Below are 15,919 nucleotides of genomic sequence, written 5' to 3'. Positions count from 1 at the left end.
TCGACCTCTGACCTCGGTTGGTTTACAGATTACCCAATAGTCACGTTTGTACACAGTAACTAGAGTCTATTATTTTTTCTCTGTCTGTCTGTCTACACCTTGTCAACAACAAGTTAGTTGAGTCATTTAAGAAAAAAAAAAGAAAGAAAAGAAATTTGATGCTGTAGTTCATTAGCTACATGTAGCATGTTGCAGTTACCTGTTCCATGTTGTAACTTGTAATATTTTCTACCAGCCATGAAAGCTTAAAGGGGCGGGACGTAGCCCAGTGGTACAGCACTCGCTTGATGTGTGGTCGGTGTGACATCAATCCCCGTCGGTGGCCCCATTGCACTATTTCTCGTTCAAGACAGTGCACCATGACTGGTATATCAAAGGCCATGGTATGTACTACCCTGTCTGTGGGATGGTGCATATAAAAGATCCCTTGCTGCTAATCGAAAAGAGTAGCCCATGAAGTGGCAACAGCGGGTTTCCTCTCTCAATATCTGTATGGTCCTTAACCATATGTCTGATGCCATATAACCATAAATAAAATGTGTTGAGTGCATTGTTAAATAAAACATTTCTTTCAAAGCTTGAATATTTAGTAGTTTTAACTTTATTACTGATCTTGCTAGACTGATACTTATTCCAGAATGTTTGTATGTTTTTTTATCTTTAGTTTAAAGTGAAAACTTTACAGTTTAAATATCCAACTTCTCAATTTTTTAACACAGGGATAAACTTTTGTTTAACTTGTTTTATGTTTTGAACATTAAAAATAAATTTCTTAGTTTTATGTCAAGTGACACTAAATTTAAAAATTAATTTAAATCAATTTAAAGTTTAAAGATAAAATTGACTGGTACATGTTTTTTTTTTCAACTCTTTAAGTCCTTATTATGTTTCAGCAAAAACAATACACTTCTTTTAATTAAATCATAATTGTAGTTAGAGAAAATAATTTTTACATGCCATGTTAAGTAATACATGTGATCATTATATTAATGCAAGTAAACTTCTGTCTGTAACCAACACATGTCTGTCTTCCTTACAATAAATAAGCACCTGGGCACATGCAGCTCAGTAGTTGAACTTCTACCTGAGGTGCATCAGATCATAGGATCAATCCTCATTAGTGGACCCATTTTAATATTTATCTGTCTTGTGTATAACAGTTCATGTTATATGTCCTGTTCTGTTTGTGGGGAAAGTATATAATATTAAAGATCTTTTGCTGCCATTTGGAAATAGTAATCGGTGTGGTGGTAATGAGTTTCTACATTTATTCTCTAGACGATGTTTCACAATTAATAAATGTTAGAAACTAAATACAGTGAAACTCCTCTAAACCAGACACCCTCAGGACCAAGTAAAAAGTCTGGTTTTAAGAGGTATCCAGTTTAGAGAGGTTCTTTTCTGTACAGATATTTAAAAAGGGGCCATGAAAAATGTCTGGTTTTGAGGGGATTCCGGTTTATAGAGGGTCCAGTTTTGAGAGGTTTCACTGTAGTCACTAATTAAATATTTTGCTGAAATGTCCGTAAACAACATTCCTTTTGTTTTCTTTTCCTGAGATAATTGTTTAGTGTTCACATCTAGCATTAAAGTGCATATAAAACACCGCTTTCAGCTAACTGAAAAATAGTAGCCTATAGCAGTTGCTTTCTCTTTCATTTTCTAAGACCTTGTTGATTGCAAATACGATGGGCTAAAATTACAAAAGATGATAACACATGTTTATTTTAAATATGAATAAGTTTGAAACATGGACAAAATATACTGAGACAAAAAATAAGGGAACACTTGGTATTGTAGACAAATTGCAATAGCTATTGGTATGCATTGTAATTTATTTATAAAGTATAAAGAGGTTTGGTGAGATTGAATGTCAGTAAAACAGTTAACATCCTGACACTATACATGTCATTGTTTCCTGGTAGTGTTGGTGTGATCTCTTACTTCTTTCCATCAGTATTCAATATACATGTCATTGTTTCCTGGTAGTGTTGGTGTGATCTCTTACTTCTTTCCATCAGTATTCAATATACATGACATGTCATTGTTTCCTGGTATTCAGTGTTTCCTGTTAGTGTTGGTGTGATCTCTTACTTCTTTCCATCAGTATTCAATATACATGTCATTGTTTCCTGGTAGTGTTGGTGTGATCTCTTACTTCTTTCCATCAGTATTCAATATACATGTCATTGTTTCCTGGTAGTGTTGGTGTGATCTCTTACTTCTTTCCATCAGTATTCAATATACATATACATGTCATTGTTTCCTGGTAGTGTTGGTCATTGTTTCCTCTCTTGGTGTGATCTCTTACTTCTTTTCAATATACCATTCCTGGTAGTATCTCTCACTTCTTTCCATCAGTATTCAATATACATGACATTGTCATGTGTGTTCTCTTACTTCTTTCCTGGTAGTGTTGTTTCCTGTGTTGATCTCTTACTTCTTTCCAGCAGTATTCAGTATTCAATATACATGTCATTGTTTCCTGGTAGTGTTGGTGTGATCTCTTACTTCTTTCCATCAGTATTCAATATACATGTCATTGTTTCCTGGTAGTGTTGGTGTGATCTCTTACTTCTTTCCATCAGTATTCAATATACATGTCATTGTTTCCTGGTAGTGTTGGTGTGATCTCTTACTTCTTTCCATCAGTATTCAATATACATGTCATTGTTTCCTGGTAGTGTTGGTGTGATCTCTTACTTCTTTCCATCAGTATTCAATATACATGTCATTGTTTCCTGGTAGTGTTGGTGTGATCTCTTACTTCTTTCCATCAGTATTCAATATACATGTCAATTGTTTCCTGGTAGTGTTGGTGTGATCTCTTCTTTCCATCAGTATTTAATATACATGTACATGGCTAAATACCAGCATTGATAATCAATTGGAGGGATGGGACATAGGCCAATGCTAAAGCACTCACTTGATGCGTGGTCAGTCTAGGATCAATCCCTGTCGGTGGGCCCATTGGGCTATTTCTCGATCCAGGCAGTACAGTACAGCAGGTTTCCTCTCCCAATGGTTCTTAACCATAAATAAAATGTGTTGAGTGTGTCGTTAAAGAAAACATTCCCTGATAATAAATTGGGGCACAGATGTAGCCCAGTGGTAACATGCTCCCCCCCCCCCATCCTATGTCTCGTTTCAGCCAGTACACCATGACTGGTATATTAAAGGCCATGATATGTGTTATCTTGTTTGTGGGATGGTGTACATGTATATAAAAGATTTTATGCTACTACTGGAAAAAATATAACAGGTTTCCTCTCTAAGACTATATGTCAGAATTATCAATTGTTTGATATCCAACAGCTGATGCTTAATAAATCAGTGTGCTTTAGTGGTGTCATTAAACAAAACAAACTTTGATAAAAAAAAAGTGTATTTAATGTACATGGTTGTTTAGGGAAGTTAATTAGACATAAACACCTTTTTGTAAATTCGGCCTCATGTTTTCTATAACCTACATGTAATACATATTTTTTTTAATAACTTACATGTAACACATGTTTTTGTTTTTTTTATAACCTACATGTGATATGTTTTTGTTTTTTTTGTAACCTACATGTAATAAAAAAAAAATTTATAACCTACATGTAATACATGTGTTTTATGACCTACATGTAATACCTGTATTAGCCAGTGGTGAGACAGTGAGTGGGAGTGTCATTAAACACACACAATGACTTACTTTTCTTTGATACTCTTTCTGATTTATTAGTCGACCACTGTCAGTTTCATTCTTTTAATAATACTCATTACACGTGTGGCGTACACGTACATACATGTGTATATTTATTTTGATATCTTTTATGACAGCCTATTTCCACTTTGTGTAATAATAGTTTTAGTAGGTGTGTACTGATGGCAGCCAATCCATCAAAGTGGATTAATTTTCTGATTTTTGACAGAAAAGCAGTGGAAGAATTATGGTAGGTGAATGTTTGCACCTCCCCCAGGGTTCAAAACTCATTAGAATATTGTTATAGTCCAATTAACTTGCAAACATTTGGCTATGATCTATAGCATGTAGCTCGATAACCAGTGATTTATTTCATTTGCCAAAAGCAATGCCATTGAATGTTGCCAAAAAGATATTGACTGTTAATAAGGTTATTTGATGAATACTTTGTAATAAGCCTGTAATTGATAACTGAAACACAAACTAAATATATCATAGGTGACTGATATAGACAAAACTACACACACGAGTGGCCACAATAGACTTAGGTATAGTAATCTATTTCCAGGTTTTAAAAAAAAGTCTTGTTTTAACTTAAGTATTTTCCACACTATCACATGCATGTCAGCAATAACAGTCAGTGTCAGTTGCGTTAATTTCAGTGGAAAGTTTAAATTTGACATCAAGCTAGGTCATCATCATTGATCAACCAATCAAATGTTTTTAAAACAATCACCAACATTATGTTTAATATCAGTGTGCAATATCATAAATCTCAGACAATGGGACTGCAAACTGTATTAACGTGAATCTATTCAATAAAGGTTCAGGCACGTCTCTCTTGGGCCAGGACTCTGGTATGACCAGTGTCTTGGTCTGGGACAGAAGGGTCTCAGACACTCTGACAGTGTTTTTTCAAATAGGTGTATAAGAAATATAGACACATGTTAACAGTACTAGCTAATGATTAAACTCTGTTTTGAGGTATTGTTAAACAAACAATCTATTCCTTTTGGTTAGTATCCTAAATCTGTCACTGTATGTGTACCTGGTACATATCTACATGTTCTTGTCCACATCAATGCTTCTTTGATCTAAGCCAATGAGTTTTCCAATATACATTTTATTCAAATTAAAGTTGGTTGGAGTGCATGTGTAATCTGCGTAACATATGGAAATACTTTGCAGTAATGTAATAACTATGTGTAGTCATTATTGATAAAATGAATACCACTGATTAAAAGATATGTCAAGCTAGAATCGTTTATCAAATTAATGTCTTTTATTTGTGATCCTAATAAACAATATGTCAGCCAGTATTTATGTTCGTTATCCTAATAAACAATATGTCAGCCAGTATTTATGTTCATTATATAATGTACCTTGTGAACCATATGATACATGTACATGTGAAACCTGCTCAAGTGGCCAACTCTGTTAAAGCAGTGTTCTCTTAATGCAGTTTGTCACAATCACTTATTGCATGCCATTTGTCGTAGCGACTCGAAACGTATATGTGAGAAGACGTCAAACAAAGCTCATCATTTCAAAAGTATTTTGTGAGAAATTTCCACTAAAATAAAGAAAACATGAATATAGTTAATTTACTGATGGTATTATGTAACAAAACAATTATTGACCACATCTGGATAATAATAGGTTTTATGGACCCATGAAATGCGGATATTTTGACATTTGTAAACAAACAAACAAAATCAGTGAGGTGACAAAACTGAGGGGTTGAACTTTAATTTGATTTGATTGGCTGAGAGCTTACAATTTGTTGTGAGAAACAGGACATGTTCTAATAGGTACGATTCCGACACAACTTGTCATATAAGACTAATGTCGTTCCGATGTAGGTGTTCTCACGGTACGTTTCGATCGCATGCGACAAGTCGGTGCGATTAATCTCATAATGAAAACACCTCTTAAGCAGCTGTTGGTCATAAAAAAAACCCCAATTTATTATATTGTCCCAATATTTTTATATAGTTCAAATAAATCTTTATTAAACACAACAAGTAAAATTGTCTTAAGAGGCCACTGTTTTATTATATATATTAAGGTGTCTCTTAATGGAGGTTTGCCTATTTTAAAGTACGACCAGCTAACCTAATGATTGAGGACTTGTAATTTGTCTACAAAGATAATGTTCATATATCAATTACCATTAGATTTCTGTCAGTAAAAAAAAGACAAACATAAAAAACACAAGCAAAGTAAATATTCACAATGAATTTTGAACCCTGACTATCATGTTAACAAACTCCAAACGTTTTATCCCTTACTTGATCCAACAGTGAATTCTGAGTTTGACTTTTGACCCCTCTCCTTTTTTGTTCAGCCTCCAAACCAGCATGTAATCCTATAACTTAACATGTGATATCTAATGTTTTTCCCATCCACAACTATATTATAGTAAATAATAGTGAGGTTTTTTAATTCGGTTAGGGCTGTTCTAGAAGACATCACTGGGGGGGGGGGGGGGGGGGGGGGGACTGGGAACATTTTGTTCAGTGTTGTATTATAATTTCAGGTACAAGTTTCAGAGATCACTACACAGTTCTAGAACATTAGTGTTGCTAATTGAAATTTTAAATACAATATGTTTCCTGGAGAGATGAGGGTGCATAAGCACAAAATTTGTGTATTTATTTTATTACGCTTTATTGTTTGTTTGTTTTGTTTTAAAGTGTGAACCAAATTGTTAACAACTACGATAAATTACTCTCCTACCTTTAATTACCGTTAGATTTCCCCATATTTTTGTCCAGCCACAAATCGTGGAAAAACCCCATTACAGTGACAGAGATTCCACATACGAGACTGTAATAATGTCACTGATATTGACTTCGCTGAGATTGCATAGGGCAAAATACATACAGTTTTCTGCAGTCTACCATTTTCCTTGTTTATGGAATACTCTTGAAGAGGGGTGGATCGATATGACATAATCTAACAATGTCATGACATGCACTACGGTATAAAGCATGTATTTTGCCCTATGCAATCTCAGCAAAGTCAATATCGGTGACATCGTTACAGTTTCTTATGTGGAATCTGTGTCACTGTAATGGTTTTTTCACAATTTATGTTTCGACAAAAGTGGAGAAAATCTAACATTAATTAAAGGTAGGAGAGTAATTTATCGTAGTTGTTAACAATTTGGTTCGGACTTTAGTTTTTGTATTTTTTATTTTTTTTATTTTTTTATTTTTTATTTTTTTTTTTTTATTATTATTTTTTATTATTATTAAAATTTTTAGTTTTTTTAATTTAATTTACTATTAATTTATTTAACAAAATCTACTATCTGAGTAACTATTGAATTGATCAGCAGGGATCTTCTCTTTTTTAAATTACACTGTATTATTTTAATTTTTAAGATGATATGGGGAAAAAAGTCAAAAACAGATATCTGAAGAAAAACAAATGGCAATTACTGTACAATGTATTATGAGTTGGTTTTAAAGATTGGCTCTGATGGGATTGTAGAAATTTTTATTAATGATTTTAAAAATATATCTACTTTTTATTTAAAATTGTATTATATGCAGGGCATACATGTACATGTACATATATATATGCAAATTGGCTTAACCAAACCGTGTTCCAGTGTGAGCCCTGTATATGGGTGGTAGGTATTGGGTTCATAAAGAGAAGCTCACCCAAGTGATAGATTCTGGAACATCCTATAGTCAATACAGGTTAATCAGATGAACATTGTACTGTAGTCATTTGTGAAATAGCATGTACAGCATACAGAAAAGTGCCTTGTTCTGCTCAACACTATAAATCCATTTACATTCCCCAAAGTTTTTAGATTTGTGCTTAGCTTGTGAGTGCAGGTGATGAATAATGCGTACATCTATTTTCGGTCTCTGTGTTTAGGTGTGTGTTTTTAGAATAAATATCAGCTATATAGTTGTCAGCGCTAGTCTCAAGTTACTTAGTGATGGTTACAATACTAATGGAATTAACTGCATCTTGGCATGTGTTATTTATCATCTTTGACTTTTTGTTAATAAGGATGAAATGTAAAGCTTTTTGTCCAAGGTTGGGACATACATGTAGCCCAGTGGTAACGCGCTTGCCTGATGTACAATTGGTCTAGGATCAATGCCCATTTCATGATCCAGCCAGTACTCCACAACTGGTTTAACAAAAGTTAGGGTATTTATTATCCTGTCTGTGCGATGATGCATATGAAAGAAAAGAGTAGCCCATAGCAATTGGCAGGCATTGAAATAAGTCGACAATGGTCATTCAGGTTACCAGGAGCAATTGCCTACAGTACTCCTCAGTTTTTTCCCATTCCAACCAAATGTGTCATGTCTGGTATATCATTGGAAAATGCATAGAAAAGACCTCTTGCTTGCTATTGGATAAAGGTAGCCTATGTGGCAGCAAATAGCCACAGTTTAAGATGTGCTGAGATGTCATAAAACAAATATTTTGTCCTTGTTATTTTCTCATTATTGGTATAGATCTAGACCAATTAAGTCTAGACCAATTAAGTGACCTAATTACCAGAGGGCAGGATTTAGCTCAGTGGGTTGAGTACTCGCTTGAAGTGCTTGCATCGCAGGATCGAAGCACCTAGGTGGATCCATTCAACTGATTGTTTTTTTTCTCATTCCAAGCAGTGCACCACTACTAGTCAAAGGCCGTGGTATGTGTTATCCTGTCTGTTGGGAAATTCATATTAAAGATCCCTTGCTGCATTAGGAAAAATGTAGTAGGTTTCCTCTGATGACTGTGTCAGAATATCCAAATGTTTGACTTCCTATAGCCGATGATTAATTAATCAGTGTGCTCTAGTGGTGTCATTAAACAAAGCAAACTTTAATTACCAGATATTAAGCACCAAGTAGCCTGTATGCTGGGATGTTGTTAAAATTATCATTTAAAAACTAAAATATCTTCGTTTTTCATTTTTAAAGAAATGTTGCCATAGCAACAAGTTTAATATTGAGTTTCTTTCTGTTTCATTGGAATATATCCAGTACATGTATTGTTGTTGTTATTTTGGGGTTGTTGTTTTATAGTTGTAGTAAAAAGGGAGAATGTTTCTTGTCTGTAGTCATGTTGAAGTAACCATTATGTTAGACATCAAATAGCTGTAGTTTCAATGATGAGGTGTTGTCAAACAGTCTCTTCCTTTCCCTTCTATAGTCATTATCTGTTAATTTATTCAATTGTCTTTAGAAACTGGCAGATATTCTTCACCTTGTTAATACTGATGGTGATAACACAACAAAACACTATCTATAATGGGAAATACAAACACAAATATGTATGCTAAACAACAAAACACTATCTATAGTGGGAAATACAAACACAAATATGTATGCTAAACAACAAAACACTATCTAAAATGGGAAATACAAACACAAATATGTATGCTAAACAACAAAAAACACTATCTACAGTGGGAAATACAAACACAAACACTATCTATAATGGGAAATACAAACACAAATATGTATGCTAAACAACAAAACACTATCTACAGTGGGAAATACAAACACAAATATGTATGCTAAACAACAAAATAAACACAAATATTAATTTAGGTTTCTATAATTTATTTAAAATGATTCAATTTAAATTCCATTTTAATTGTGTCCATATTAAAAAGTTCAATGTCTTGTGAGCATTTTAGGCCCATTTTGACAGTCTATTTACCAAATTAATTTTATGATGAATTTTTTTTTTAATACTAGCAATCATATTTCTGTTTTGTTTATTATATATATCTACTAGTTTCTAAAGGCCACCCATGTTTTTTAAGGCCAGTTTCTTTGAGGTCCATTGGTTGGCTGTTATAAACAGTTTTTACTAAATGAATTGCATGTATATCGAGCAAGACAACTGAAATATTATTCTACTTGCACTGCAACTTAATAATAAAAATATATATATAGACGCATGTATATATACTGATGGAAAGAAATAAAGGATCACACAGATAGCAACAAGAAATAATGACTGCATCAAAAATCAATTCATATTGTCAGAAGTTGACTGGGAACATATAGGGAAGACTACAGACATTCAATCCCACATTACAACTTGGTATGAAATACAGCCATTACTATGCTAGTAGTAAGTTAAATTTTGTCTACAATTCCATGTGTTCCCTTATTTTTTTCCATCAGTATAATTAAAAAATATACAGATATATAATAAAAAATAATAATATATAGATATATATTTTTTACTACATACAGGTATATGCAATTAAATAACATTAAAATCCCATAGAAACACAGGGAAAAAACTCAGACATTATTTTTCATGGCCAAGCAGCACGTTAACATCCCAAACACTCTTCAATGTAAACAGAAGGTGATTTGTAGCACTTTCTAGCGATTGTTGACACCGCTGCATGCTGAGAGCACACGGTAAAGGTGTGTAATAAATACACAACTGTTTGTCATGTTTTCCAGGTGTTTGACAGCTGTGGATCGTTCCTGTCCTATGTAAACACAACTGCTGATCCTCTGTACGGGCCGCAGGGACTCTCCATCACCAAGGACGGGCAAGTGGTAGTGGCTGACTCAGGAAACCACTGTATTAAAGTCTACAAGTATCTCCAGTGACAGGCAGTATACCACTGTGTTAAAATCTATAAATATATCCAGGGACAGGCAGTACTGTTGTTAAAATCTACAAATATCTCCAATGACAGGCGGTATCACTGTATTAAAGTCTACAAGTAACTTCAATAACAGGTGGTATTACTGTGTTAAAGTCTACAAGTATCTCCAGTGATAGATGGTATCATTGTATTAAAGTCTACAAGTACAATGTGTTTCCAATAACAGGTTGTATCATCAGTAAAAGGAATTTTCTGTTGTAGTTTTCTGACTATAGAAACCACTGTATTAAAATCTACAAGTATCTCCAGTGACAGGCAGTTTCTGTTGTAGTTGCTGACTATAAAACCACTATAGAAACCATTCAATTAACGTAAGTCTACAAGTTTCTCCAGTAACAGACTGTACCACTATATTAAAGTCTATAAGTAATAGACATTTGCTGCTGTAGAAACTATAGTCTACAAGTATTTCTAGTGACAGGCAAATATCTATAGAAACCACTGTATAAAAGTGTACAAGTATCTCCAGTGACAGACAATTTCTATGAAAACCACTGTATTAAAGTCTATAAGTATGTTCAGTGACAGGCAATTTCTATAAAAAAAAACAAAAAACACCCACTATATTAAAGTCTACAAGTATACCAGTACTCTGTTACAGCCAGTTACTATAGAAACTACTGTATAAAAGTCTACATGTATTTCCAGTGACAGGCAATATCTATAGAAACCACTGTATTACAAGTATACTCAGTGATCTAGGCAGTTTTTATAGAAACCATTGTATTAAAGTCTACAAGTATCTTTAGTGACAGGTAGTTTATCGGCTGTTATAACTAACTTAGAAACCACTGTATAATATAATATGCAATAGGCCTATTTCTCTACTGTCATTGACTCTGTAAACCACTATTTTAAATTTTAAAGTTATCGATCTCTCCAAGGACAGGCTGTTTTCTGTTGACCAATAATTATCATTTTTATGGTGCTGTTTAGCATAATTTGCAAACCAATGTAGCATGTGTTTAACATTCTTTAATTTATGTTGTGCACAACTTACAAAACAATCTACTATAGATGTACAATGTATTGTATCTATGCTATTTATAGAAATTATTAAATTGTCTTCAACAACCTGCTATACATTTTTGTTTTACATCTGCAATAAACCAATAGCATTTTCCAATGAGAAAATATCAGCCACTCAGAGTTTTCAAATATCCTAGATCTGCAGTATTAGGTATATGACATTCTATAATTTGTTATGTACAAAATGGTTTTGAGCAGATTTGACACTGCAATACAAGCAAGGGATGTTTTATATGCATTTTTTTTTTATAGACGGCAGTACATTTGATGTCTTTTAGTGTCTAGTCATGAGGCACGGATTAGGATTCGGTAAAATAAAAACTGGCTCCAATTAAATAAATCAAACTGTAGGCAAATGTAAAATGGTACTGAACTACATCCTGTCCCTAAGTTGGAGTGTGTGTACATGACAGACGTGCTTGATGTAAACACATGTCAGGTGGTTAAATTATTGGGGGAATTTTGTGTATATGTTCCTGTAATTAATTATATAATGCAAGCAAACGGCCGAAACCCTAATTGTACTAGAACTAAACTACATTCTGTCTTCAACCTGTAGGGTGTAACCAAATCAGATTAAACCTACCGTATGGTTGATGTAAGCACATGTCAGGTGGTTGAAGTATTTGGGAAATTTTGCTTTACATTATTCCTGCAATTAATAATATAATGCAAGCAGAAGGCTGAAACCCTAATTGCACTAGGACTAAGCTGTATACATCCTGTCCTCAATTTTGATAGTGTAACCAAGACAGACATGCTTGAACCTATAGTTTATGTAAGCACATGTCAGGTGGTTGAAGTATTTGAAAATTTTGCATTACATATTCCTGTATTTAATTATATAATGCAAGCAGAAGGCTGAAACCCTAAATGTATTAGGACTAAGTGTAACTAAGACGGATGTGCTTGAACCTATAGTTGATTTAAGCATGTCAGGTGGTTGAAATATTTTGGAAATTTTGCATTACATATTCCTGTAATTAATAATGTAATATTATAATACAATTCAACTTCATGTTCATCATTTGTTCCTGGATCAGTGTTTCCATGTACTATTAATCAGATATCACAGATGGATTAATGTTTAAATAATCATTTCCTTAAATATTTCATTCACTTTATCATTGTAACTCCATATTTATGTCACATCCACAACAGGACATTTCTGTATTTTAAGTATAGTGTTCCTTGTAACACCAGTAAGAAAAGGGGGCCAAAGTTTTGATATAAAGTGAACAAGAAGACAAAGAACTGTATTTTGTTCCTGGGTTTTTTTTTTCTCCAGATGTCAGTTTGGTGACTGGCAACCATATGAATCATTTTGCATTAAAATTAATTTATTAGAAAATAATATTAAAAAGCAGCTTACTCTACTATGGAGACTTTAATAATCAATCCAAAACCATACTGTTTCTGTGTGTTATGCTAATCTCAGACTGTCAAATGTCATGATGAAGTTGACAAACTCAGTGGTTGTGTTAATTGTAATGTCCCCAACTCCCAGCTGATGGCGGGTGCGCTCAGATTAACAACTAATTGATCATAGAAGTCGTATACAATGAAAAACAAGTTGTAAGAGTGCTCAGACTAGCAACTGGACAGTTGTAAAAGTTGTGTGAGCAGAAAATTTGTCAACTTTGTTGATATTTTGTAGTTTGAGCCTAACATTAGGTGCTATGACCAATATGGTTATGTATCTATTTGGCATCTCTTTTTGTAGAAGAGAAGAACAATTATCTCTGGTCTGTATTTGGGACATTTATTGACGAACCTAAACTACATTACTATTTGTACTACACATTTGTATGAGATGTTACTTTTTCTGCATATCTAATCAAGCTAATATTATTGTGTTTTAAAACTACATACATGGTGAATAAATGTACCACTGATTTTAACATCATTTTAGTTATGTGAAGACTCAGTCTTTATTGAAATTTTGTGCATATTAATGTGACCAGTGCAATATAATTATGTGTATATATATATATTCATTAAAAATAATATAATTGTGATTTTCAACTAATATTTATTGTGTGCTATAAGTTCAATAGTGATTTGAAAAGAAAAATTGCTTTATATGTCATTTCAAAGAATTATGAAAGTCATTGTCCAAAGACATGCACATCTACATTGTCTCTCTTATGGTTTAATATGGTAAAATTTATTTTTAAAATTGTATTAAATATTTAAAAATAGAACAAAATATCATCTAACTATTGCAGTGAAAATGGAGGATTGAGTTGCCAATTGTTTGGGGGGTTTTAAGTCTCATTTATATTGTTTTCCATGCCATTCATCTTTAGCACTCCTAAGGTTTATCTATTCTTTGGAGGAGTGGGATGTAACCCAGTGGTAAAGTGCTAGCTCGATGCATGGTAGGTTTGAGATCGATCTCCGTCGGTAGTATATCAAAGACCATGGTATGTGAGATGGTGCTAATGGAAAAATGTAGCAGGTTTCCTCTCTAAAATTATATGTCAGAATTACCAAATGTTTGACATCCAATAGCCAATTATTAATAAATCAATGTGCTTTAGTGGTGTCATTAAATAAAACAAAACTATCATGTGGTAGATGGAAAACAAATCTGTAATAATTAATGTTATGACCCAGGGACCCATACCACTCACCTTTGGCATTCCTAAAGTTTAGCTATGATAAATAAAATGCTTGCCATGGTAAATAAAGTGCTTGAAGCTAAAACATTAATACTAAAACTTCACACAATGCTTGGAATTGGGCAACAATAGGCATGGCTGTTGTGACAAGCATATCTGATAAATGTCTGCTTACTCGAGTATTAGTTGTATAATATTAATGTCCAGTGTACAGATTGTATTTATTAAGCCGTTGTCTATGCATAATTGTTTATCAGTGATAACTATACCTGTACTTATTCACAATTTGGTCTTAACCCATCCATCTCACCACTGTTGTAACTGTATCGTGTTAATGTAAATGTATTTCCAAAACCATTGTCTATGCATACTTTCACCAGTGCCTGAATAGCAAATTTGTTCTGAAATATGGAATGCTTGGATAGAAATTCATCAGATTGGAAAGAGGGAAGAAACCAGTTTAAAAGACAAGAGAGAACTAGCTAAAAAAGGAGATACTTAGCTCAGAAAGGGGAGATAACTGTCATGGAGCAAGATAACTATGGTAATTCAGAAAAGGGGAAATAAGTACCAGGTAGGTCAAAAAGAGAAAGAAACAGAAAGACAGAAATTATTTTAAAAGATGAAGAGAATTAGTTCAGAAAAGAAAATATTTGGTTTAGAAATGAAAGGTGTTATCTTTGAAAGGGGGGAGTAGGTGTACTAGCTTAGGAAGTGCAAACACTAGTTCTATAAGAGGAAAACACTAGGTCACAAAGGAGAAGTAACAACAGGAAAAGCACCATCTGCTTATAATTGTGAAAGAAATATAACAGGCATTGCTCCATTTCAGTTCCCATCATATTATGGTTCATCTAGCTTTTTGACATTATTCATTATTGCTGCTTGCTTGTAAAAAAAAGAAGAAAGTTGAATGCCTTCATTTGTGTATAGTTTATATGGATTATCAATTTATCGAGGGAACTGTTTTGGTGTCACAGTAAGATACTAATTTTACCTCAGAAATTGTCCATTAAAGATATGCCTTGTGTTGATAATATACTGTTAGGAATTGACGTGGCTGAAATGTCACTATCATAATATTATGGTGGATGTTGTAGTGCAAAAAATTAGCTTAATTGTTTTTTGTAATTATTCATGAAGTGTGGTTGAGTTTGCTAAGCTAAAATCACAAATATTTTAAGGTATCCATGTGTTTTGTGATTCAATAAAAATAAAAAACAATGCCTTGTTTGTCATTAAAAATGTATGTGTGTGTAAACACACCATGTACACACACACACACACACACACACACACGCACACACATGTGCACACACACACATGTGCACACACACATGCACACACATAGTCTGATACACTCACAGCAAGTTAATGTCAATTTTATGATTACATATACTATAACCAGATACATTAGGACACATTGAAAAAGCAAGTCGTCAAAAACCCAAAACTTTTATTTCAGCATAACAAAATTATAAAACAACAATGAAACATATATTACTCTGCTACTTGAAGCACCATGTAATACATTTGCTGAAGTTAAAATAGGTGATCCACAAAAATAGATCTTAGCACAGATGATAATGGGATATCACAGAGATGATGACTTACTTCAAGTGAACTACATTCACATAATATACAGACAACTTGCTGCCTGCCATTTGATTTAGTTGGCTCACTGAATATTCCTCCACTGTCTTCGGAGCACTATAGTCAAACATGATTAGAGTAAATAGTGTAATATACTGTGAAACTACTCAAAAGCAAACCCTTAGTAAACCAGAATACCCTCAAAATTGGATGTTATTCACAGTCCTTTATAATATATCTCTAAACTGGATCCCCCTTATAACGAGTTTAAAGAGCTTTCACATCTTGTATATTTAAGACATCTTGAATATCTTTTCAAAC

At 33.3% G+C, this 15,919-nt stretch overlaps 1 protein-coding gene across 5 annotated transcripts in view; it reads left to right on the top strand.

The window, feature by feature from the left end:
* Positions 1 to 15,229, top strand: part of LOC121376526 (tripartite motif-containing protein 2-like) — a 104,426-nt gene extending 89,197 nt beyond the window's left edge. For all 5 annotated transcript variants that reach the window (XM_041504428.1, XM_041504427.1, XM_041504432.1 and 2 more), the window contains one exon: positions 10,141 to 15,229. In XM_041504428.1, the coding sequence (XP_041360362.1) occupies positions 10,141 to 10,293 (153 nt within the window). In that variant the 3' untranslated portion in view covers positions 10,294 to 15,229. The remainder of the gene's footprint in view (positions 1 to 10,140) is intronic.
* The last annotated feature ends 690 nt before the right edge of the window (positions 15,230 to 15,919 follow it).

The sequence above is a fragment of the Gigantopelta aegis genome, chromosome 6, assembly GCF_016097555.1.
Source record: "Gigantopelta aegis isolate Gae_Host chromosome 6, Gae_host_genome, whole genome shotgun sequence".
NCBI classification, from domain to species: Eukaryota; Metazoa; Mollusca; class Gastropoda; order Neomphalida; family Peltospiridae; genus Gigantopelta; species Gigantopelta aegis.
The sequence above is the reverse complement of the archived record's forward strand: the minus strand, read 5'-3'. Positions and strand labels throughout refer to the sequence as shown.